The sequence below is a fragment of the Petromyzon marinus genome, chromosome 22, assembly GCF_048934315.1.
Source record: "Petromyzon marinus isolate PM22_M1 ecotype Great Lakes invasive population chromosome 22, UKy_Petmar_22M1.pri1.0, whole genome shotgun sequence".
In the NCBI taxonomy this organism is placed as follows: Eukaryota; Metazoa; Chordata; class Hyperoartia; order Petromyzontiformes; family Petromyzontidae; genus Petromyzon; species Petromyzon marinus.
This window is the reverse complement of record NC_133688.1, coordinates 21,132,031-21,156,161: the sequence shown is the minus strand read 5'-3', so window position 1 is coordinate 21,156,161 and position 24,131 is coordinate 21,132,031. Positions and strand designations below refer to the sequence as shown.

Sequence of the window (24,131 nt, the reverse complement as noted above, 5' to 3'; positions counted from 1 at the left end):
GCTAATAGAGAAGAGTCGAGCTTTGTAGCTAATAGAGAAGAGTCGAGGTTTGTAGAGAAGAGTCGAGGTTTGTAGCTGATAGTGAAGAGTCGAGGTTTGTAGCTAAGAGTCGAGATTTGTAGCTAATAGAGAAGAGTTTGAGGTTTGTAGCTGATAGAGAAGAGTCGAGGTTTCTAGAGAAGAGTCGAGATTTCTAGAGAAGAGTCGAGCTTTGTAGCTAATAGAGAAGAGTCGAGGTTTGTAGAGAAGAGTCGAGATTTCTAGAGAAGAGTCGAGGTTTGTAGCTGATAGAGAAGAGTTGAGATTTGTAGCTGATAGAGAAGAGTCGAGATTTGTAGCTAATAGAGAAGAGTCGAGATTTTTAGAGAAGAGTCGAGGTTTGTAGAAAGAGTCGAGGTTTGTAGCCGACAGCCCGGTACGTGGGCACACTGCAGCGTGATAAACAAGGCCGACTCAACCTCGGGGACAGCCCAGACGACATCCACCACAATGGGTCGATGGCGTCACCACGGCGCTTGTGCCAGTCTAGGTGCACTTTGACAACCCTTCGGTGATCAGCCTGCACAAGCTGGGGGCAGAGCGCCATCGACGGTGGGTTTCGCCTTCAGCTCTGATCCCACGCGCCACCGCCAGATGGGAGCAGGCGACCAGGCGATCCCAGCAGCGTTCGCGACCCCAACTCCCTCCCTCCCTCACATGCTCTGAGACCTCGCGTGATGGATGCAACGCGGCCCAGCGCTCGCACCCGGAGCCCCCACACCGCTCCACGCCGCGCGAGCTGCCCACCCACCCACCCGCCCCCTAATTAGCTAATCCCCCCTTACCCGACTCCCGCTCCACCATCCTCCTTAATTGATGCCCCCACCCCCCACACCGCTCCCACCCCATCCCCGGCGCGCACGTTCCCTGATCCCCCTAATTATCGCCCCCCCCCCACCACCTCCCATCTCTACTGCACCCCCCGCAGAGCCCGTCGCATCACGCGTTCCGGCATCAAGAGAGGGGAGGCGGGGGGGACAAAATTGGGGGAGAGAGGGGGGGGGTCTAGCCTATTGGCACGGAGTGCGGGGGGGGCAGAAGGGGGAGGGGGGCGGGGTAGATGTGCGGGGTGTGGTCACGTGCACACCCCCCCCCCCCCCTTCTTCGCCAGAGAGAGAGAGCGCGTAGAGGGAGGAGAGAGCAGAGAGAGGGGAGAGAGAGGAGAGGGAGGAGAGTGGAGCAGCAATTCCTCCCAGCCCCGCAGTCGCAGTCACAAACCCTGGGGCTGGACACCAGGCCAGACGGACAGCCGGAGAGCCGGGCAGGCAGGCGTCTGTCTCGTCATCGCGGCAGACAGCCAGCCTCGCCTGCGGGACGCTGTGAGCCCGGCAGACAGACAGAGAGACAGGCAGACAGACAGGCAGACAGAGAGACAGGCAGACAGACAGGCAGACAGAGAGACAGACAGAGAGACAGGCAGACAGACAGGCAGACAGACAGACAGAGAGACAGGCAGACAGACAGAGAGACAGGCAGACAGACAGGCAGAAAGAGAGACAGGCAGACAGACAGGGAGACAGAGAGACAGGCAGACAGACAGACAGAGAGACAGGCAGACAGAGAGACAGGCAGAGAGACAGGCAGAGAGACAGGCAGACAGACAGGCAGACAGACAGGCAGACAGACAGGCAGACAGAGATACAGGCAGACAGACAGGCAGGCGGTAGGCCAGTCGGACCAGCGGGCATCTGAGGCACCCGGGCGAACAGCGAGCAGTGAGGCAGGCGGAGCTCCGTGCAGCCCCGGCGATGTCTCCTCGTCGCCAATCGCAGCCCGCTCGGGATTTCTCCGGGATCGCCGAAACGTGAGAGGAGGGCTGACTCACCCATTGCCCTGCAGGATCAAGCTCACTCCCTGCAGGATCAAGTTCACTCCCTGCAGGATCAAGTCCACTCCCTGCAGGATCAAGTCCACTCCCTGCAGGATCAAGTCCACTCCCTGCAGGATCAAGCTCACTCCCTGCAGGACCAAGTTCACTCCCTGCAGGATCAAGTCCACTCCCTGCAGGATCAAGTCCACTCCCTGCAGGATCAAGTTCACTCCCTGCAGGATCAAGTCCACTCCCTGTAGGATCAAGTCCACTCCCTGCAGGACCAAGTCCACTCCCTGCAGGATCAAGTCCACTCCCTGCAGGATCAGGCTCACTCCCTGCAGGATCAAGTTCACTCCCTGCAGGACCAAGTCCACTCCCTGCAGGATCAAGTTCACTCCCTGCAGGATCAGGCTCACTCCCGGCAGGATCAAGTCCACTCCCTGCAGGATCAAGTTCACTCCCTGCAGGATCAAGTCCACTCCCTGTAGGATCAAGCCCACTCCCTGTAGGATCAAGTTCACTCCCTGCAGGATCAAGTCCACTCCCTGCAGGATCAAGTTCACTCCCTGCAGGACCAAGTCCACTCCCTGCAGGATCAAGTCCACTCCCTGCAGGATTAAGTTCACTCCCTGCAGGATCAAGTTCACTCCTTGCAGGATCAAGTCCACTCACTGCAGGATCAAGTTCACTCCCTGCAGGATCAGGCTCACTCCCTGTAGGATCAAGTCCACTCCCTGCAGGATCAAGTTCACTCCCTGCAGGACCAAGTCCACTCCCTGCAGGATCAAGTCCACTCCCTGCAGGATTAAGTTCACTTTCTGCAGGATCAAGTCTACTCCCTGCAGGATTAAGTTCACTCCCTGCAGGATCAAGTTCACTCCCTGCAGGATCAAGTTCACTTTCTGCAGGATCAAGTGCACTCCCTGGAGGATTAAGTTCACTCCCTGCAGGACCAAGTCCACTCCCTGCAGGATCAAGTCCACTCCCTGCAGGATCAAGTTCACTCCCTGCAGGACCAAGTCCACTCCCTGCAGGATTAAGTTAACTCCCTGCAGGATCAAGTTAATTCCCTGCAGGATCAAGTCCACTCCCTGCAGGATCAAGCTCACTCCCTGCAGGACCAAGTTCATTCCCTTCAGGATTAAGTCCACTCCCTGCAGGATCAAGTTCACTCCCTGCAGGATTAATCTTCCTTCTACGCAAGAGCGAGAATCGCTCCTTCCTGGAGGGGCTCCTGTGTTCCAGTTACGGTTACATCGGGTGAGGTGTGCGTGAGATGGTGAGGTGTGCGTGGTAGGGTGAGGTGTGCGTGGGAGGGTGAGGAGTGCGTGGGAGGGTGAGGTGTGCGTGGGAGGGTGAGGAGTGCGTGGTAGGGTGAGGTGTGCGTGGTAGGGTGAGGAGTGCGTGGGAGGGTGAGGAGTGCGTGGGAGGGTGAGGTGTGCGTGGTAGGGTGAGGACTGCGTGGGAGGGTGAGGAGTGCGTGGGAGGGTGAGGAGTGCGTGGGAGGGTGAGGAGTGCGTGGGAGGGTGAGGTGTGCGTTGGAGGGTGAGGAGTGCGTGGGAGGGTGAGGAGTGCGTGGGAGGGTGCGTTAGCGGATGAGGTGAGAGCGTCAAGGCGTGTGTCAGTGGTGAGCATGGGAGTGAAATGGTGAGTGTGTGAGGAAGTATATGAGGATGAAGTTGAGTGAGAGGTTGAGTGAGTGCGAGGGTGAGTGAGGCATCGAGTGGGTGGGTGAGCGAGTGGATGGTTGAGTCGAGGTGTGCGTGACAGGGTGAGTGAGAGGATGACAGGGTGAGTGAGAGGATGACAGGGTGAGTGCGATGGTGAGTGTGAGTGAGTGGGAAACGCAGAGAACAGATTAGCGCGTTCCGGCGCTACCACGACCAGAATCTCACCACCATCTCCACCACCACCACCACCTCCACCACCACCACCACCACCACCTCCACCACCACCTGGCCCATCGCCACCTCCACCACCTCCACCACCACCACCATCACCTCCACCACCACCACCACCATCACCTCCACCACCACCTCCACCACCACCACCACCTCCACCACCACCACCACCACCTCCACCACCACCACCTCCACCACCACCACCTCCACCACCACCTGGCCCATCGCCACCACCTGCACCGCCGCCGTGGCCACCATGAGCCGCTACGGGGACGAGATGGGGGGGGGATCTGGGCGAGGGGGCCGCGGGCCCCACGCAGGAGGCGCAGCGCCGGGGGGTCGCCGCCAGATCTACAAGCAGTCGATGGCCCAGAGGGCGCGCACCATGGCCATCTACAACCCCATCCCCGTGCGGCAAAGCTTCCTCACCCTCAACCGCTCCCTCTTCCTCTTCAGCGAGGACAACGCGGTCCGCAAGTACGCCAAGCGCATCACCGAGTGGCCATATCCTTGCAGCGTGCCCGTCCCGTCGTGGCCCACCAACCCCACCGGTCGCGTCAACCCCACTACCCCCACCAATCCCACTACCCCCACCAATCCCACTACCCCCACCAACCTCACCAACCCCACTACCCCCACCAACCCCCACCAACCCCACTACCCCCACCAACCCCACTACCCCCACCAACCCCACTACCCCCACCAACCCCACTACCTCCACTACCCCCACCAACCCCCTTACCCCCACCAACCCCACTACCCACACCAACCCCCACCAACCCCCCTACCCCTACCAACTCCACTACCCCCACCAACTCCACTACCCCCACCAACTCCACTACCCCCACCAACTCCACTACCCCCACCAGCCCCACTACCCCCACCAACTCCACTACCCCCACCAACTGCACTACCCCCACCAACCCCACTACCCCCACCAACCCCCACCAACCCCACTACCCCCACCAACCCCACTACCCCCACCAACCCCACTACCTCCACTACCCCCACCAACCCCCCTACCCCCACCAACCCCACTACCCCCACCAACTCCACTACCCCCACCAACCCCACTACCCCCACCACCCCCACCAACCCCACTACCCCCACCAACCCCCACCAACCCCACTACCCCCACCACCCCCACCAACCCCCCTACCCCCACCAACCCCACTACCCCCACCGACCCCACTACTCCCACCAACCCCACTACCCCCACCGATCCCACTACTCCCACCGACCCCACAACCCCCACCGACCCCACTACCCCCACCAACCTCACTACCCCCACCAACTCAACCAACCTCACTACCCCCACTACCCCCACTACCCCCACCAACTCCACTACCCCCACTACCCCCACCGACCCCACTACCCCCACCGACCCCACTACCCCCACCAACCCCCACCAACCCCACTACCTCTACCGACCCAGTTCTAGAGGCCGGCCGGCATTGTCGTCGCGGTGGTAGTGGTGGTTGGTAGTGGTGGTTGGTAGTGCTGGTTGGTAGTGCTGGTTGGTAGTGCTGGTTGGTAGTGCTGGTTGGTAGTGCTGGTTAGTGGTGGTGGTTGGTAGTGGTGGTTGGTAGTGCTGGTTGGTAGTGGTGGTTGGTAGTGCTGGTTGGTAGTGGTGGTTGGTAGTGCTGGTTGGTAGTGCTGGTTGGTAGTGCTGGTTGGTAGTGCTGGTTAGTAGTGGTGGTTGGTAGTGCTGGTTGGTAGTGCTGGTTGGTAGTGCTGGTTGGTAGTGCTGGTTGGTAGTGGTGGTTGGTAGTGCTGGTTGGTAGTGCTGGTTGGTAGTGCTGGTTGGTAGTGCTGGTTAGTAGTGGTGGTTGGTAGTGGTGGTTGGTAGTGCTGGTTGGTAGTGGTGGTTGGTAGTGCTGGTTGGTAGTGGTGGTTGGTAGTGTTGGTTGGTAGTGGTGGTTGGTAGTGGTGGTTGGTAGTGGTGGTTGGTATTGCTGGTTAGTAGTGGTGGTTGGTAGTGCTGGTTGGTAGTGGTGGTTGGTAGTGGTGGTTGGTAGTGCTGGTTGGTAGTGGTGGTTGGTAGTGCTGGTTGGTAGTGTTGGTTGGTAGTGCTGGTTGGTAGTGGTGGTGAGATGGGGGTGGGGGTTTGGTGATAATTAGCGGTGGCGGTGATGATGGTGGTCTTGGTGGTGGCGGTGATGATGATGATGGTGTTGCTGGTGATGATGGTGGTGTTGGTGTTGGTGATGATGATGATGGTGGTGTTGCTGGTGATGATGGTGGTGTTGGTGGTGGTGATGATGATGGTGGTGTTGATGGTGGTGATGATGGTGGTGTTGATGGTGATGATGGTGGTGTTGGTGGTGGTGGTGGTGGTGATGATGATGATGGTGTTGTTGATGGTGTTGTTGGTGGTGATGATGGTGGTGTTGATGGTGATGATGGTGGTGTTGGTGGTGGTAGTGGTGATGATGATGATGGTGTTGTTGATGGTGTTGTTGGTGGTGATGATGGTGGTGTTGGTGGTGATGATGGTGGTGTTGGTGGTGATGTTGATGATGATGGTGTTGTTGTTGGTGGCGGTGATGATGATGATGGTGTTGTTGGTGGTGATGATGATGTTGTTGGTGGTGGTGATGATGATGGTGTTGTTGTTAGTGGCGGTGATGATGATGATGGTGTTGTTGGTGGTGATGATGGTGGTCTTGGTGGTGATGATGGTGGTGTTGGTGGTGATGTTGATGGTGTTGTTGTTGGTGGTGGTGATGATGATGATGATGGTGTTGTTGTTGGTGGTGATAATGATGATGGTGTTGTTAGTGGTGGTGATGATGATGGTGTTGGTGGTGGTGATGATGATGATGTTGGTGTTGTTGCTGTTGGTGGTGATGATGATGGTGTTCTTTATTTGGGTTGTGATGACGTGAAAAGGCTTGTCCCTCACAACAGCAAACACCCCTCCTGTGACGACATGATGACAACATGATGACGAGGGCAGGTTGCAGCAAGTAAGATGTTGACTCTCAGAATGTCCACGGTGGTGATGATGGTGATGGTGGTGATGGTGGTGATGGTGATGATGGTGGTGATGGTGGTGATGGCGGTGGTGATGGTGATGATGGTGGTGGTGGTGGTGATGATGGTGGTGGTGATGGTGGTGATAATGGTGATGATAGTGATGATGGTGGTGATGGTGGTGATGATGGTGGTGATGGTGGTGGTGATGGTGGTGATGGTGGTGATGGTGGTGATGGCAGTGGTGATGGTGATGATGGTGGTGGTGGTGATGATGGTGGTGGTGATGGTGGTGATGATGATGGTGGTGGTGGTGGTGATGGTGGTGGTGATGGTGGTGATGATGGTGGTGGTGATGGTGGTGATGATGGTGGTAATGGTGGTGGTGATGGTGGTGATGGTGATGATGGTGGTGATGGTGGTAATCATCTGCTCGTTGTCACCCCGTGATGCCGCAAACTCCACGTTGAGACGGCGAGTCGCACTTGCTTCTAATCGCAGTAATTGCCGGTATGTGAATTATTGAAGAGAAGGGAGATCTCCCCAGCCCCTCCCTCCTCCCCTCCCCCTCCCTCCTCCCCTCCCTCCCCTTCTTCCCCTCCCCCTCCCTCCTCCCATCCCCCCTCCCTCCTCCCCTTGCATTTGCTCGCCTTCTTGCTCCTTCGCGCGGTTGGCCACGGATGAGGCTCAAAGTTCCGCACAGATGGATTCAGGAATCAATTTCCGCGCCGTACTGAACTGCCACGGTTTAGAGGTCACCTTGTAGTCCAAACCGAGAGCACCTGGGGGTGTACCCAGGCCGTCTCCCGTCCCAGCACTGTCGGGGTGTTCCGAGGGGGTTGTGCGTGGCGAGTTGGGAGAGTTCGTGACGGGGGAGTCACGGGGTCGTCGCCACAGTGACACACAAACAAATGAATATCAAGGAGACGAATAGCAGTCGGAGCAAGAACAACGGTGTCGTCACGCGCGAGACGTGTGACGACGCAGGTGAGGGTGCAGGTGTGTGTGGGTACGGGGGGAATCGTTGTCTCTTGTCAGGGCGTGTGGGTGACGCTGTGGCAGTGTGCGGCTTGGGGTGTTGTACACGGTGTGAGGTAAGGATATTAGGGTGTGATGGTGCAGTGTGTGTGTGGGTCAGGTTGTGCTGGCACAGTGGGGAGCATCTGCCAGTCATCTCAGTCAGTCAACCCATGGCACCTGGGTCAGTCACGTGACCTCCTGTTGATGGGGGTGTGAGCGTGTGTGTGTTGGTGGGGGTGTGAGCGTGTGGGTGTTGACGGGGGTGTGAGCGTGTGGGTGTTGGTGGGGGTGTGACCGTGTGGGTGTTGGTGGGGGTGTGACCGTGTGTGTGTTGGTGGGGGTGTGAGCGTGTGGGTGTTGGTGGGGGTGTGAGCGTGTGGGTGTTGGTGGGGGTGTGACCGTGTGAGTGTTGGTGGGGGTGTGAGCGTGTGGGTGTTGGTGGGGGTGTAATTGTGGGTGTTGGTGGGGGTGTGACCGTGTGGGTGTTGGTGGGGGTGTGAGCGTGTGGGTGTTGGTGGGGGTGTGAGTGTGTGGGTGTTGGTGGGGGTGTAATTGTGTGGGTGTTGGTGGGGGTGTGAGCGTGTGGGTGTTGGTGGGGTGTGACCGTGTGGGTGTTGGTGGGGGTGTAATTGTGTGGGTGTTGGTGGGGGTGTGAGCGTGTGGGTGTTGGTGGGGGTGTGAGTGTGTGGGTGTTGGTGGGGGTGTGAGCGTGTGGGTGTTGGTGGGGGTGTGGGCGTGTGGGTGTTGGTGGGGGTGTGAGCGTGTGGGTGTTGGTGGGGGTGTAATTGTGTGGGTGTTGGTGGGGGTGTAATTGTGTGGGTGTTGGTGGGGGTGTGAGCGTGTGGGTGTTGGTAGGGGTGTAATTGTGTGGGTGTTGGTCGGGGTGTAATTGTGTGGGTGTTGATGGGGGTGTAATTGTGTGGGTGTTGGTGGGGGTGTAATTATGTGGGTGTTGGTCGGGGTGTAATTGTGTGGGTGTTGGTGGGGGTGTAATTGTGTGGGTGTTGGTGGGGGTGTGAGCGTGTGGGTGTTGGTGGGGGTGTAATTGTGTGGGTGTTGGTGGGGGTGTGAGTGTGTGGGTGTTGGTGGGGAGCTGTGGCGCAGTAGCTGGGCCGGGGTGTGAAGAATCATTTGGGAGACAAAGGCGGCAGGGCGTGGTGCTGGCCACCCAGCCCCTCGTGTGCCGCGTCGGCCTTCATAACAGCACTTGCCTCGGCAGTCTGTTAAAGGCTATACGGGGGATCTTTGTACCTAGATATGCGTGTGTGTTTATCTGCGTGTCTCAATGCGTGTATGCATTTCTGGATGTGCGTGTGAGTGTGTATGTTTATGTATACGCGTGTCTTTGCGTACATGTGTTTGTGTGTACGTGTGTTTGTGTGTTCGTGTGTTTGTTGCGTGTCTGTGTTTATGTGCCTGTGTGTTTGTGTCTGCGCTTTTGTCTGTATATATGCACCTATGTTTCTGTGTGTGTGTGCGCGCGTGCTTATACCCGTACTGGTTTTCGTCTAGATACACTCAGCCTTAAACAAGTATCTTGGTGCGGCGTGTAAGCGTCCGCACTGGGTGAAAAAAAAGCGACCGGGCGTGGTGCTGGCCACCGCACCCCCATGCGCCGTGCCCACTTTCATAGGTGCTCGCTCACAGCACTTGCCCCGACAATCTGTGGAGGCTATACGGGAGGATCTTTGTCTGTGTCGTCTATTATGTAAGTGTGTGTGTGTGTCAGTGCGCGTATTTGTCGCGGTTGAATGGGCTGGCAGCACCTTCTTCACGTTCAATCCCCTCCGAGCCTTTTATATTGAAAACAAAATCCGTGGAAGTTCCGTCCCCACCGCCATCTCTCTCCGAGGGCTGCCGCGGATATCCACTGCGATCTCTCGTTAACGGCGACTGGGCGAAATGTGATTTGGGTCAACGGGCGCGATTTGTCATTTTCGCTTTGAAGGTCCATTGCCCGAAACGTCGCCTATTATGTAACGTATCCGCTTGAGAGCAGTGCGTGTTGCTGACAGATGTGTTAGTACTTGTGCTTTGGCTCGAGAGCAACTTCAGATATTTATTTATTTAAACGAGACACACACCACGTGTGCTGCCCTCTTTGTCTTTACACTGCCGGGTGGGAGTTATTTGACCATACTTCACCACGCTGGTCGGTGCGGGTTGGTAGAGTCGGGGAGCACACACGTGGGGGGGGGGGGGGGGGGGGCGCAGGGCAATCCCCACTGTGCGGACCTCCCGATGCCTTCAAACTAAACCGGAAGTATTATATCTGACACCGTAACGTCAAAATGCGTTGCCCCCCCCCCCTAAAGCACGGGGGCCCGGGGCGGTCGCCCCGATTCGTTGTACTCTCGAGACGGCTCTGCATAGAGAGACAGCATTTGAGATGTTTCTGCACTACCCTCTCTGCTGCCTAAGGGAAACATGGCGCAAGGAGAAACAATGCCAACGAGAGTCGGCACACGAGACCAGAACAGAAACAGCGATTCTAAAATCAGATTGTGACGATTCGATTCCTTATTCCCCTAGGACTGCATGATGGGGAGAGGGCGGGAGGCGCTGTCCGTGGTACTGAATGATCTGGGAGGCGATGTCCGTCGTACTGAATGATTGGGGGGCGCTGTCCGTGGTGCTGAATGTTTGGGCGCTGTCCGTGGTGCTGAATGATAGGGTGGGGGGGGGGGGCGCTGTTTATGGTTCTGAATGATGAGGTGCGCTGTCCCTGTTGCTCATCGCCTCTTCCTGAATCTAGGCCCAAAACGCCATGCGGCCAGCAACAAGTACCATTATTTTCGTTGTCAGATTATATTGCAATGAACACGTTTGTTTGAGCACCAGCGTTATTACTGTCATATTTTGGGGAAAAGAGACGTATATGTTGAACTTCTTTCGCACCGTACGTAACCAACCATGCTAATAGGAGGTGTGGTGGAAGGGCAACAAACCAAACAAAAAAGACGACGATAATGGGAGGAGGGAATTCCACAGTGGAGCAGTGCGAGTAAAGAAGCAGAACCCGGAGTGTTGTGATGAGCAGTGTGGTGAGTGGATGAGTGTGTTCAGTAACCTGTAAGTGTGGTGAGTGGATGGGTGTGTGAGTAGGCGGCTGAGTGGGTGTGTGAGTAGGCGGCTAAGTGGGTGAGTATGTTGTTGTTGTAACCTGCAGTCTGCTGAGTGAGTAAGTAGGTGGCTGAGTGGGTGAGTGAGTAGGTGGCTGAGTGGGTGAGTGAGTAGGTGGCTGTGTGGGTGAGTGAGTAGGTGGCTGAGTGGGTGAGTGAGTAGGTGGCTGAGTGGGTGAGTATGTTGTTGTTATAACCTGCAGTTTGCTGGTTTAACGCAGTGTGAACGACACAACACAGATAATGTGTTGTAACGGGGGGGGTAAAAAAGGCAGGAGGATGTTGTGGTGGAGGGGGCGGGGTAGAAGAGACTGAGGGATGGGGGAGGGGGGGCTTAATGAACTATGGTGCCCCCCACCTTCCCCTCTCCACCGCGCGACGTTTAATTAAGCAGTGCAGTAATTGCCGGATGAAACAGAGGAGGAATCTCTGCATCGACTGCAGCAGCCCACACGTGTTTTAAACAAGCGACGACCCTCCCTTCTCCTGCCCCCCTCCTCCATCGCCTGCTCCCCCTCCTCCATCGCCTGCTCCCTCCTCCCTCTCCTCCCTCTTGGCTCTGCTTCACCCCCCACCCCGACCCACCCCTGCCAGCCCCGCCTGTGCGTCCTGGGAGGCCACAAAACTTCTAGAACGCAGAAAATCTGGTCCACGTCGACGTGGTTCTCGCTGAAGCGACTCGCAGGCGGCGACGTAGCTACGGCGTGAAGAGTGGGCAGGCGGTGCAACTGCGCCATGCCTCTTGGGCCGAATGTAGCCCAGGCGCCGGGCTACAAAAAGAGAGAGAGAGGGGGGTAGAGGGAGGACTTGAACGTTCCATTCCTTGGCTGCCACTCCGTTATTATTCTCGACCATCAAACCCCTAGCCAAGTCGTGCTCTGCTCAAGCCACCCTTCTCGGCACAGCGTCAGTCGCTGCGCATGCCCCCTCGTCCACGTCTGCCTCTTAAGTGTCACCCCCTCGCCTCGCATTCTCCTTCCCCTCAAACCCCCCTCCCTCCACACCCCCCCCCCCGCCCCGCCCCCCTCCTTGCACGAGTCAAAAATGAGGAGCTGCGCGGAGTTGGTCACCGTTAATGGAGGCGCCGTGTCCCGTGACTCCTCTGGGGTCACGTGTGAGTGAGCGAGCGAGTACACGCGAGCGAGTGAGTGCGTACACACCGTGTCCATCCTTGACCTCTGCCCTCCCCCGCACGCCCTTCGAGTACCTGATCCTTGCGACCATCATCGCCAACTGCCTGGTGCTCGCGCTGGAGCAGCACCTCCCCGCGGGGGACAAGACCCCCCTCTCGGACCAGCTGGTGCCCCACCTACACCCCCACACACACACACGTCTACACTTGCACACCACAAAGACCACCCTACCTAGCCTCGAAACGGCTGTTGGGGCAAGTGTTGTTGGCGAGTAGCATCGCATATGAAGGCCGGCACGCCGCACAACGATGGGGGTGGGTGGGGCAGCATCACGCCCTGCCGTCTTTGTCTCACTAATGTTGACGCTTTACACAGAGCATCAGATTGTAATGTTTAAGGCCGTGAGTGGAAATCGAACTCGGGTTGCGCCTGGTTCACAGTCCACTGCGCTGACCAAGGCGTGACCTATTTACACACCTTTACAAGCCAATATACTGTAAACTGGAAATACTATATACACTCCGACACACCCATATACCCCTATACACACCCATACAAACCTATAGACGCATACACCCCTATAAACCACGAGCCCTCCATACACACCTATGTACCGACTCAACAGGCTGTAGGAACAAGCGCTGTTCGCGATCAGCACCTATGAAGGCTGCTGCACGACACCCGAGGTGTTGGGTGGCTATCACCGCCCCTCTGTCTACTCCCCTACACAGCCGTACACCCCAGACTTACATATACACACCCCGAATACATCGCGTATACACTGGGGCACATATACACACCCTACATAGACAACGATCTCGTGTACAGCCTGACCACTCGTCCACGCACACGTGCCAATCGCTGCAGCACCGCTCCGCTACAAGTGAGCCTCTCTCCCTCATCCCCTCGACCACGTGACCCCCACCCCCCACTGTGACCCCCCCCCCCCACGTGACCCCCACCCCCCACTCTGACCCCCCCACCGGCAGGATGTGACCGAGCCGTACTTTATCGGCATCTTCTGCTTCGAGTGCGGCATCAAGATCGTGGCGCTGGGGTTGGCGCTGCACCGCGGCTCTTACCTCCGCAACGGCTGGAACGTCATGGACTTCGTGGTCGTCATCACGGGGTAAGGATTCCCAGGCTGCGGCGTGGATACCGTGCAGGAGACATTTCTATGGCTGTGAACGTGCAGGGGGAGGGTGGAGGGAGGCCACAAGCGGCGACAAGCCACTGGGGCAGACGGCAGGAGACGCGGCCCTTGCCGACACCACGCTCGCCGCTTCACGCGCGGCGCTCTGCCAGGCATCGCCCCCCCCCCCCCCCCCCCCCCAGTGATTGACTAGATCTCTCTATCTCTTCTTTAAACGATGGCGCTCATCGACTTAAACGATGGCGCTGTTCTATTATTCATCTCGCCGCCGTCAATGTTCTTTCGTTGCCTACCTGCGGCCAACGCGGCGCGGCGGCTTTGATTGATTCGCCGTGAATGGTTGGGCGGGTGGGGGCGGGTGGGGGCGGGGGGGTGAAGGTACTGCCCCCCCTCCCCCCACCCGAGAGAACGCGAACACGACGAACGCGGGGAGATGGAGCGATGAATTCTGATCTCGCGTGAGACGTGGCTCGGGCGGATTGTTGCGTCGTAGGGGGGACTTCATCCAGCAGTGGATTGACCATGGCTGCTGATTATTGTAAAATGTATCGAGCAAACATTGAGTACTTGGATACTCGCAGACTGGAATCGTAAGCAGGAGTCCCTAAGACTGCTGTTCATAGATTATTACAAACTGGCACCTCGCGTGCACGGGACGTTGTGGTGGTGGTGGTCATGGTGGTGACAGTGAATGACGATGACCGTCAGGATAACAATGACGACGATGACGGTGTTGCTGCATCGTAACGATGCCGGGGTTATGGTGACTGGGCCGTGTGACTGGGCTGGGCCGGGTGACTGGGCAGGGCCGGGTGACTGGGCTGGGCCGGGTGACTGGGCTGGGCCGGGTGACTGGACAGGGCCGGGTGACTGGGCTGGGCCGGGTGACTGGGCTGGGCCATGTGACTGGGCTGGGCCATGTGACTGGGCAGGGCCGGGTGACTGGGCTGGGCCGGGTGACTGGGCTGGGCCGGGTGACTGGACAGGGCCGGGTGACTGGGCTGGGCCGGGTGACTGGGCTGGGCCATGTGACTGGGCTGGGCCATGTGACTGGGCTGGGCCATGTGACTGGGCTGGGCCATGTGACTGGGCAGGGCCGGATGACTGGACAGGGCCGGGTGACTGGGTTGGGCCGGGTGACTGGGCTGGGCCGGGTGACTGGACAGGGCCGGGTGACTGGCCAGGGCCGGGTGATTGGGCTGGGCCATGTGACTGGTCAGGGCCGGGTGACTGGGTTGGGCCGGGTGACTGGGCAGGGCCGGGTGACTGGGCTGGGCCGGGTGACTGGGCTGGGCCGGGTGACTGGACAGGGCCGGGTGACTGGACAGGGCCGGGTGACTGGGTTGGGCCGGGTGACTGGGTTGGGCCGGGTGACTGGGTTGGGCCGGGTGACTGGGCAGGGCCGGGTGACTGGGCTGGGCCGGGTGACTGCGCTCTGCCGGGTGACTGGTCAGGGCCGGGTGACTGGGCAGGGGGCACGGCTCCGCTGTTGCAGCAGAGCGCGTGTCGCGCTGCTCATTAAAGCGTCGTTCTGTTCAATCTCCCCGCATCGCGTCGCGCCGCGACATCAATCACGCGACACGGGGAGAGGCGGGGCCGAGGGGTGGTGAGGGGCGGGGCCGAGGGGTATTGAGGGGGGGGGGGGTCCATTCACGAGCTGCGCCTGCTTGGTTGGGAGACCGTTGGGGGTAGGGGGTGTGTCTGTGTGTGTGTGTATGTGTGTATGTTATGGTGTGTCTGTGTGTGTGTGTATGTTATGGTGTGTCTGTGTGTGTATGTTATGGTGTGTCTGTGTGTCTGTGTGTGTGTTATGGTGTGTCAGTGTGTCTGTGTGTGTGTTATGGTGTGTCATTGTGTCAGTGTGTGTGTTATGGTGTGTTAGTGTGTCAGTGTGTATGTTATGGTGTGTCAGTGTGTCTGTGTGTATGTTATGGTGTGTCAGTGTGTCTGTGTGTATGTTATGATGTGTCAGTGTGTCTGTGTGTATGTTATGATGTGTCAGTGTGTTGTGTGTATGTTATGGTGTGTCAGTGTGTGTGTGTGTGTATGTTATGGTGTGTCAGTGTGTCTGTGTGTGTGTTATGGTGTGTCAGTGTGTCAGTGTGTGTGTTATGGTGTGTCAGTGTGTCAGTGTGTATGTTATGGTGTGTCAGTGTGTCAGTGTGTATGTTATGGTGTGTCAGTGTGTCTGTGTGTATGTTATGGTGTGTCAGTGTGTCAGTGTGTGTGTTATGGTGTGTCTGTGTGTATGTTATGGTGTGTGTGTGTGTGTTATGGTGTGTCAGTGTGTCTGTGTGTATGTTATGGTGTGTCTGTGTGTATGTTATGGTGTGTCAGTGTGTGTGTGTGTGTGTTATGGTGTGTCAGTGTGTCTGTATTATGGTGTGTCAGTGTGTCAGTGTGTCTGTTATGGTGTGTCAGTGTGTGTGTGTGTATGTTATGGTGTGTCAGTGTGTCAGTGTGTGTGTGTTATGGTGTGTCTGTGTGTTTGTGTGTATGTTATGGTGTGTCTGTGTGTCTGTGTGTGTGTTATGGTGTGTCAGTGTGTCTGTGTGTGTGTTATGGTGTGTCAGTGTGTCTGTGTGTATGTTATGGTGTGTCAGTGTGTGTGTGTGTATGTTATGGTGTGTCAGTGTGTCTGTGTGTATGTTATGGTGTGTCTGTGTGTGTATGTGTGTCTGTGTGTATGTTATGGTGTGTCAGTGTGTGTGTGTGTTATGGTGTGTCAGTGTGTCAGTGTGTATGTTATGGTGTGTCTGTGTGTGTGTTATGGTGTGTCAGTGTGTGTGTGTTATGGTGTGTCAGTGTGTGTGTGTTATGGTGTGTCAGTGTGTGTGTGTTATGGTGTGTCAGTGTGTCAGTGTGTATGTTATGGTGTGTCTGTGTGTGTGTTATGGTGTGTCAGTGTGTGTGTGTTATGGTGTGTCAGTGTGTCTGTGTGTATGTTATGGTGTGTCAGTGTGTCTGTGTGTGTCTGTGTGTATGTTTTGGTGTGTCAGTGTGTGTGTGTGTATGTTATGGTGTGTCAGTGTGTCTGTGTGTATGTTATGGTGTGTCTGTTATGGTGTGTCTGTGTGTGTGTTATGGTGTGTGTGTGTGTCTGTGTGTATGTTATGGTGTGTCAGTGTGTCTGTGTGTATGTTATGGTGTGTCAGTGTGTCTGTGTGTATGTTATGGTGTGTGTGTGTGTGTGTTATGGTGTGTCAATGTGTCTGTGTGTATGTTATGGTGTGTCTGTGTGTATGTTATGGTGTGTCAGTGTGTGTGTGTGTGTTATGGTGTGTCAGTGTGTGTGTGTTATGGTGTGTCAGTGTGTCAGTGTGTCTGTTATGGTGTGTCAGTGTGTGTGTGTGTATGTTATGGTGTGTCAGTGTGTCAGTGTGTGTGTGTTATGGTGTGTCTGTGTGTCTGTGTGTATGTTATGGTGTGTCTGTGTGTGTGTTATGGTGTGTCAGTGTGTCTGTGTGTGTGTTATGGTGTGTCAGTGTGTCTGTGTGTATGTTATGGTGTGTCAGTGTGTGTGTGTGTATGTTATGGTGTGTCAGTGTGTCTGTGTGTATGTTATGGTGTGTCTGTGTGTATGTTATGGTGTGTCAGTGTGTGTGTGTGTGTATGTTATGGTGTGTCAGTGTGTCTGTGTGTATGTTATGGTGTGTCTGTGTGTGTATGTGTGTCTGTGTGTCTTTGTGTATGTTATGGTGTGTCAGTGTGTGTGTGTGTTATGGTGTGTCAGTGTGTCAGTGTGTATGTTATAGTGTGTCTGTGTGTGTGTTATGGTGTGTCAGTGTGTATGTGTGTATGTTATGGTGTGTCTGTGTGTCTGTGTGTTATGGTGTGTCTGTGTGTCTGTTATGGTGTGTCAGTGTGTGTGTGTGTTATGGTGTGTCAGTGTGTCTGTGTGTATGTTATGGTGTGTCAGTGTGTGTGTGTGTTATGGTGTGTCAGTGTGTGTGTGTGTGTCTTATGGTGTGTCAGTGTGTGTGTGTGTGTGTTATGGTGTGTCAGTGTGTGTGTTATGGTGTGTCTGTGTGTGTGTGTTATGATGTGTCTGTGTGTGTATGTTATGGTGTGTCAGTGTGTGTGTGTTATGGTGTGTCTGTGTGTATGTTGTGGTGTGTCAGTGTGTGTGCTATGATGTGTCAGTGTGTCAGTGTGTCTGTTATGGTGTGTCAGTGTGTGTGTTATGATGTGTCAGTGTGTCAGTGTGTATGTTATGGTGTGTCAGTGTGTCTGTGTGTGTGTTATGGTGTGTCAGTGTGTGTGTGTATGTTATGGTGTGTCAGTGTGTGTGTTATGGTGTGTCTGTGTGTGTGTTATGGTGTGTCCGTGTGTGTGTTATGGTGTGTCAGTGTGTCTGTGTATGTTATGGTGTGTCAGTGTGTCTGTGTGTGTGTTATGGTGTGTCTGTGTGTCTGTGTGTATGTTATGGTGTGTCAGTGTGTCTGTGTATGTTATGGTGTGTCAGTGTGTCTGTGTGTATGTTATGGTGTGTCTGTGTGTATGTTATGATGTGTCAGTGTGTGTGTGTTATGGTGTGTCAGTGTGTGTGTGTTATGGTGTGTCAGTGTGTGTGTGTTATGGTGTGTCAGTGTGTGTGTGTTATGTTGTGTCAGTGTGTGTGTTATGGTGTGTCAGTGTGTATGTTATGATGTGTCAGTGTGTGTGTTATGGTGTGTCAGTGTGTGTATGTTATGGTGTGTCAGTGTGTGTGTTATGGTGTGTCAGTGTGTCTGTTATGGTGTGTCAGTGTGTCTGTGTGTATGTTATGGTGTGTCTGTGTGTATGTTATGGTGTGTTATGGTGTGTCAGTGTGTCTGTTATGGTGTGTCAGTGTGTATGTTATGGTGTGTCAGTGTGTGTGTGTTATGGTGTGTCTGTGTGTGTGTTATGGTGTGTCTGTGTGTGTGTTATGGTGTGTCAGTGTGTCTGTTATGGTGTGTCAGTGTGTATGTTATGGTGTGTCAGTGTGTGTGTGTTATGGTGTGTCTGTGTGTGTGTTATGGTGTGTCTGTGTGTGTGTTATGGTGTGTCTGTGTGTGTGTTATGGTGTGTCAGTGTGTGTGTGTTATGGTGTGTCAGTGTGTGTGTGTTATGGTGTGTCAGTGTGTGTGTTATGATGTGTCAGTGTGTGTGTTATGGTGTGTCAGTGTGTGTGTGTTATGGTGTCTCAGTGTGTGTTATGGTGTGTCAGTGTGTGTGTTATGGTGTGTGTGTGTTATGTGTTATGGTGTGGGGAGCGATAGTGTAGCGGTTAGCGCGCTGCGCTATAAACCTGGCGACCCGGGTTCGATTCCCGCTCACGGCCAACACCAGTGACGATTATCTGAACCGGTCCCGGGCCTCCCCTAGGTCGACTCAGCCTCAAATGAGTACCTGGTGCGGTGTCTAAACATTGCCACTAGGGAGACAAAGGCGGTCGGGCGTGGTGCTGGCCACCCACCCCCTCGTGTACCGTTCCGGCCTTCATAGGTGCTCGCTAACAGCACTTGCCCCTACAGTCTGTTAAGGCTGTGTTATGGTGTGTCTGTGTGTGTGTTATGGTGTGTCTGTGTGTGTGTTATGGTGTTATGGTGTGTCTGTGTGTGTGTTATGGTGTGTCTGTGTGTGTGTTATGATGTGTCTGTGTGCGTGTTATGATGTGTCAGTGTGTGTGTGTGTTATGGTGTGTCAGTGTATATGTGTTATTGTGTGTCTGTGTGTGTGTTATGGTGTGTCTGTGTGTGTGTTATGGTGTGTCAGTGTGTGTGTTATGGCGTGTCAGTGTGTGTGTGTTATGATGTGGTGCTGGCCACCCACCCCCTCGTGTACCGTTATGATGTGTCAGTGTGTGTGTGTTATGGTATGTCTGTTTGTGTTTGGGTTATGGTGTGTCTGTGTGTGTTATGGTGTGTCAGTGTGTGTGTTATGGCGTGTCAGTGTGTGTGTGTTATGATGTGTCAGTGTGTGTGTGTTATGGTATGTCTGTTTGTGTTTGGGTTATGGTGTGTCTGTGTGTGTTATGGTGTGTCAGTGTGTGTGTGTTATGGTGTGTCTGTGTGTGTGTGTTATGATGTGTCTGTGTGTGTGTTATGGTGTGTCAGTGTGTGTGTGTTATGATGTGTCAGTTTGTGTGTGTTATGGTGTGTCTGTGTGTGTGGGTTATGGTGTGTTTGTGTGTGTTATGGTGTCAGTGTGTGTGTTATGATGTGTCAGTGTGTGTGTGTGTTATGGTGTGTCTGTGTATATGTGTTATGGTGTGTCAGTGTGTGTGTGTTATGATGTGTCAGTGTGTGTGTGTTATGGTGTGTGTGTTTGTGTATTATGGTGAGTGTGTCAGTGTGTGTGTGTATTATGGTAAGTGTGTCAGTGTGTGTGTGTATTATGGTGAGTGTGTCAGTGTGTGTATTATGGTGAGTGTGTAAGTGTTTGTGTGTATTACGGTGAGTGTGTCAGTGTGTGTGTGTGTATTATGGTGGGTGTGTCAGTGTGTGTATTATGGTGAGTGTGTCAGTGTGTATTATGGTGAGTGTGTCAGTGTGTGTGTCTGTGTATTATGGTGAGTGTATCAGTGTGTGTGTGTTTTATGGTGAGTGTGTCGGTGTGTGTGTGTGTATTATGGTTAGTGTGTGTGTGTGTCTATTATGGTGAGTGTGTCAGTGTGTGTGTGTGTATTATGGTGAGTGTGTGTGTGTATTATGGTGAGTGTGTCAGTGTGTATTATGGTGAGTGTGTCAGCGGCAATATCTTTTCATCAGTTGCGTAACGCTGTGTGGAAGCTACCTGGTCTGTCGCTCCGCACTAAGCTTCAGGTCTTCTCGGCCACGGTCATTCCCTCCCTTCTCTACGCTTGCGAAACGTGGACCCCCCTAATGGAACATCTTCGCCGGTTAGAAACATTTAGGCTAGCCTGCCTACGATCCATCCTGTGTTTAACCAGGCTGGATTGTGTGAGGAGCTCACAAATCCTTGAAAGATCTGGGCAAGGTCCCATCGATGAGCTCCTCCGGCAGGCAAGGCTGCGTTGTTTGGGCCATGTAGCCCGCATGCCCAGCCACCGCATGCCGAAACAGCTTTTGTTCGGCCGGATCGAGGGGGCTAAATGGGCGCGGCACGGGCTAGAGAAGATATGGAGTGATGTGGTACAGGAGAACGTGGAGCTGAGTGGACTTGCCGATGACTGGTACCAGCGGTGTCAAGATCGGCCTCTGTGGAGGAGGCTCGTGAAGGACGCTACTGGGCAGTTGGAGGGAGTCGCCCTCCAACAACAACGGAGGGCGGAGGAGCGACGCTCACAACAACGAGCGGAGCGCCGGGTGACTAAAGCACAACAGGTTGGCACAGCACGGGGCACAGGTGGTGCATCAGCCAGTCATCTCAGTCATCTTAGTCGACCCTTGGCACTTGGGTCTGCCCTGTGACCTGTCAGCGGGCGTTCGACACTTCACGTGGCCTCAAGGTGCACATGGCCTGGCACAAGTGTCGTGGTGACGTCACCGCCACTTAGTGGCGAATGGCGGTTGTTGTGTGTGTGTATTATGGTGAGTGTGACATCTCCCCCATCTGTGCCGGGAAAGGTCTTGGCAAGGATAATTCAACATCGCCTTGCCAGGCACGCTGAGGAGAAGCTTGTGGAACCCCAATGTGGTTTCAGGCCAGGGAGGTCTTACACGGGCACCATATTCCCTGTCCATCTGCTACAGCAGAAGTGTCGGGTATTCCAACAGGACCTACATCTCTGCTTTATTGACCTGGCCAAGGCCTATGATGCCATCAATAGGCTAGGGCTCTGGGTTGTTCTTCGTGCTTTCGGAGTCCGTGACTCGCTCCTCACAATCATTAAGGACCTTCACAACAGGGATGTCCCTTGGCTCCTACATTATTTAACATATTTTTTTTATCGAACACGAGGTTCGGGAATCCTTCCATGGCTGTACCGGAGGAATTTCTATCCGGTGCAGATGCAATGATGTCCGGGTGCGGTCGAGGGAGTGCTCCCTATTGGTCAACCATATAATGCATGCTGATGATATAGTGATTGCTACTCATTCAGAGAAGGAGTTGGACGCGCTGCTACTGAAACTGTGGCATGTCGCTAAAGTTGGGGCCTTACCATCAGCTCTAATAAAACTGAGCACCTGCCTGAGGATGTTGCGTCATCAAACACTCCACCCCCTCAACTTCCTATTGGTTATGGGGCAGTTGTGGAGAGAGTGGAGAGGTGTCCATACCTGGGAAGTGTGCTTATGACCAGCTCCAATTTGACAGCAGAAGTTTCACTCTGGATAAGTTGAGCAGCATAATATTTTCATCGGCTGCATAACGCTGTGTGGAAGCTAGCTGGTCTGTCGCTCCACACGAAGCTTTGAGTCTACTCTGTGCTTGCGAAATGTGGCCTCTCCTAATGGAACATCTTCGCCGGTTAGAAACATTCAGGCCAGCCTCCCTACGATCCATCCTGGGTTTAACCAGGCTGGATTGTGCGAGGAGCTCCTCCACCAGGCAAGGCTGCGTTGGCTGGGTCATGTAGCCATCATACCCAGCCACCGCATGCCGAAACATTTTATTCAGCCGGATAGAAGGGGCTAAACGGGCACGGCACGGGCTAGAGAAGAGATGGAGTGATGTGGTACAGGAGGATATGCATCTGAGTGGACTTGCCAATGATTGGGACCAGCGGTGTCAAGTTTGGCCTCTGTGGAGGAGGCTCGTGAAGGACGCTGCTGCTACTGGGCAGTTGGAGGCAGTCGGCCTCCAGCAACAACGGGGGGCAGAGGAGCGATGCCCACAGCAACGGGCGGAGTAAGATGGTACATTAGGGGACAAAAGTGGTGCATCTGCCGGTCATCTCAGTCGGTCAACCCATGGCACCTGGGTCTGTCCCGTGCCCTGCTGACTCCTCTGAAGTCCTCTCCCCCCCCCCCCGTTCTCTTGCCCCGCCCCCCACCATCCTCTCCCCACAATGCGCGCTTCGCTATCAGTGCAGCACACGCGCCCCCCCGCCACCCTAAATTGATTTTATACAGTACGCGTTTTATGTACAATACAGAGAAAAACTGCAACGCGTGTGCGAAGGAGCGGTGGGACAGCGGTTAACGCGACGCGTTACAGACACGGTGACCCGAGTTAGATTTCCGCTCGCGACCAATCTTTGAACCGGACCTGGGCCTTTCTCCTAGGTCATCTCAGCCGTAAACACGAGGTCCTGGTGTGGTCTGGAAACGCGAGAGGCAGCGGCGGCCGGGCGTGGTCGTTGCTGCCCACAGCACCCCCGGGTCCCGTGTGCCACCGTGCCGGCCTTCACAGGTGCTCGCTAACAGCACTTGCCCCTACAGCCTGTCCAGGTTATACCGGGGATAACGCGTGAATGGGTAGGCGCGAGTGAGCACTTGCAGGGGCTGCGCCTCTGCCTCTACCTGTACCGCTACCAGTAGGGCAGTGGCCGCGACGGGGTATGAATGGGTAAACGCGGCGATATGTAATAATAATAGGCGACGTTTCGCGCAGTGGCCCTTCTTCACGGCACATAGAGAGGGCGAGCCAGAGGGATAGAGCGAGTGTAGTAAGGACTCTACCTCTCTGGCCTTCTCTATGTTCCGTGAAAAAGGGCCATTGCCTGAAACGTCGCCTATTATTGACGCGGGCAACAGCAGCTGATGTAAGTGGCAGTGCGTGGAGTTGGTCTCCAGGCGCAGGCGCCGTGTCGCGCCGGACCCCAGGGGAGACCGCGCGCACTAATTCACTAATTTACCAATTTTCCAATTGCCGCTGCTAATCAGCTCGGCTCCAGCCGCCCCGGGGCGAACGCGCGACGAGCCCCGGGACTCGCTGATGAGCTCTAATAGCGGCGCAGACCCCGGGCCCTGGTGGCGCGGTGGTGCCGTGGGATGGATGGCGGCGAGTGAAGCAAAGAAGCGTGGGGAGCGAGGGAGACGGAGGAGCACGTGGGTGGTGGTGTGTGATGGTGGGTGGTGGTGTGTGATGGTGGGTGGTGGTGTGTGATGGTGGGTGGTGGTGTGTGATGGTGGGTGGTGGTGTGTGATGGTGGGTGGTGGTGGTGTGTGATGGTGGGTGGTGGTGTGTGATGGTGGGTGGTGGTGTGTGATGGTGAGTGGTGGTGGTGTGTGATGGTGGGTGGTGGTGGTGTGTGATGGTGGGTGGTGGTGTGTGATGGTGGGTGGTGGTGTGTGATGGTGGGTGGTGGTGTGTGATGGTGGGTGGTGGTGTGTGATGGTGTAGCGATGTGATGGGTGAATGTGGTTGGTAGGTGGTGGAGATGATCGTGTGATGGTGATGTGATGACGTTATAATTAAGATTGCGAGGTACAGTGACTCGATGCTAATGTCGTTCGGTGATTATGACGCTCTGACGTCACAGTCTTCCCATGGTGGCTTAGCACGTGACCTGTGGAGGCAGCAGCGACGGTTGGTGGATCACTGCACGAACCTAGCGAATGTCTCGTGCCGTGGGTATCGAGCAGAAGTCGTTCACTCTGCCAGGGGAAGGGTGGCACAGAAATAAATGTGGGCTCCACCTGTCCCCTCTGTCTGGGATCGAGTGTTGCCTCCTCGCACGCACGCACACGTGGGTTGTCTCGGGCTCTAGGGGACTGCAGAGCTTGGGGAGTTGTTGGTCGTGCCACCGGCTCCTCATCCACCGCCTGGCTGCTGCTGCTGCTGCCTTCCCACTCCTCGTCTGTGGTTCATCCTCCTCCTGGTGCCTCAGAGTCGTCCTCTCTCTCTCAGAGTCGTCCTCCCTCTCTCTCAGAGTCGTCCTCTCAGAGTCGTCCTCCCTCTCTCTCTCAGTCGTCCTCGCTCTCTTCGAGTCGTCCACGCTCTCTCTCAGTCGTCCTCTCAGAGTCGTCCACGCTCCCTCTCTCAGAGTCGTCCTCGCACGCTCTCTCTCAGAGTCGTCCTCTCAGAGTCGTCCACGCTCTCTCTCTCAGAGTCGTCCTCCCTCTCCCTCAGTCGTCCTCGCTCTCTCTCTCTCAGTCGTCC

At 55.4% G+C, this 24,131-nt stretch overlaps 2 protein-coding genes across 2 annotated transcripts in view; both read left to right on the top strand.

Annotated features, from left to right (window-relative positions):
• Nucleotides 1-1,859: 1,859 nt before the first annotated feature.
• Nucleotides 1,860-3,026, top strand: LOC116945067 (uncharacterized; the record flags this gene model as incomplete). Its single annotated transcript, XM_032959172.2, has 1 exon — nt 1,860-3,026. A coding segment is annotated over one exon (1,038 nt), but the record flags the coding sequence as incomplete, so codon positions are not given.
• An 875-nt stretch (nt 3,027-3,901) lies between these two features.
• LOC116945068 (voltage-dependent P/Q-type calcium channel subunit alpha-1A-like) overlaps nt 3,902-24,131 on the top strand; it is a 92,737-nt gene continuing 72,507 nt past the window's right edge. The window contains 5 exon segments of the mRNA XM_076068883.1: nt 3,902-4,257; nt 12,066-12,171; nt 12,994-13,133; nt 20,788-20,807; nt 22,970-23,097. Coding sequence (XP_075924998.1) covers nt 4,010-4,257; nt 12,066-12,171; nt 12,994-13,133; nt 20,788-20,807; nt 22,970-23,097 — 642 coding nt within the window. The 5' untranslated portion in view covers nt 3,902-4,009.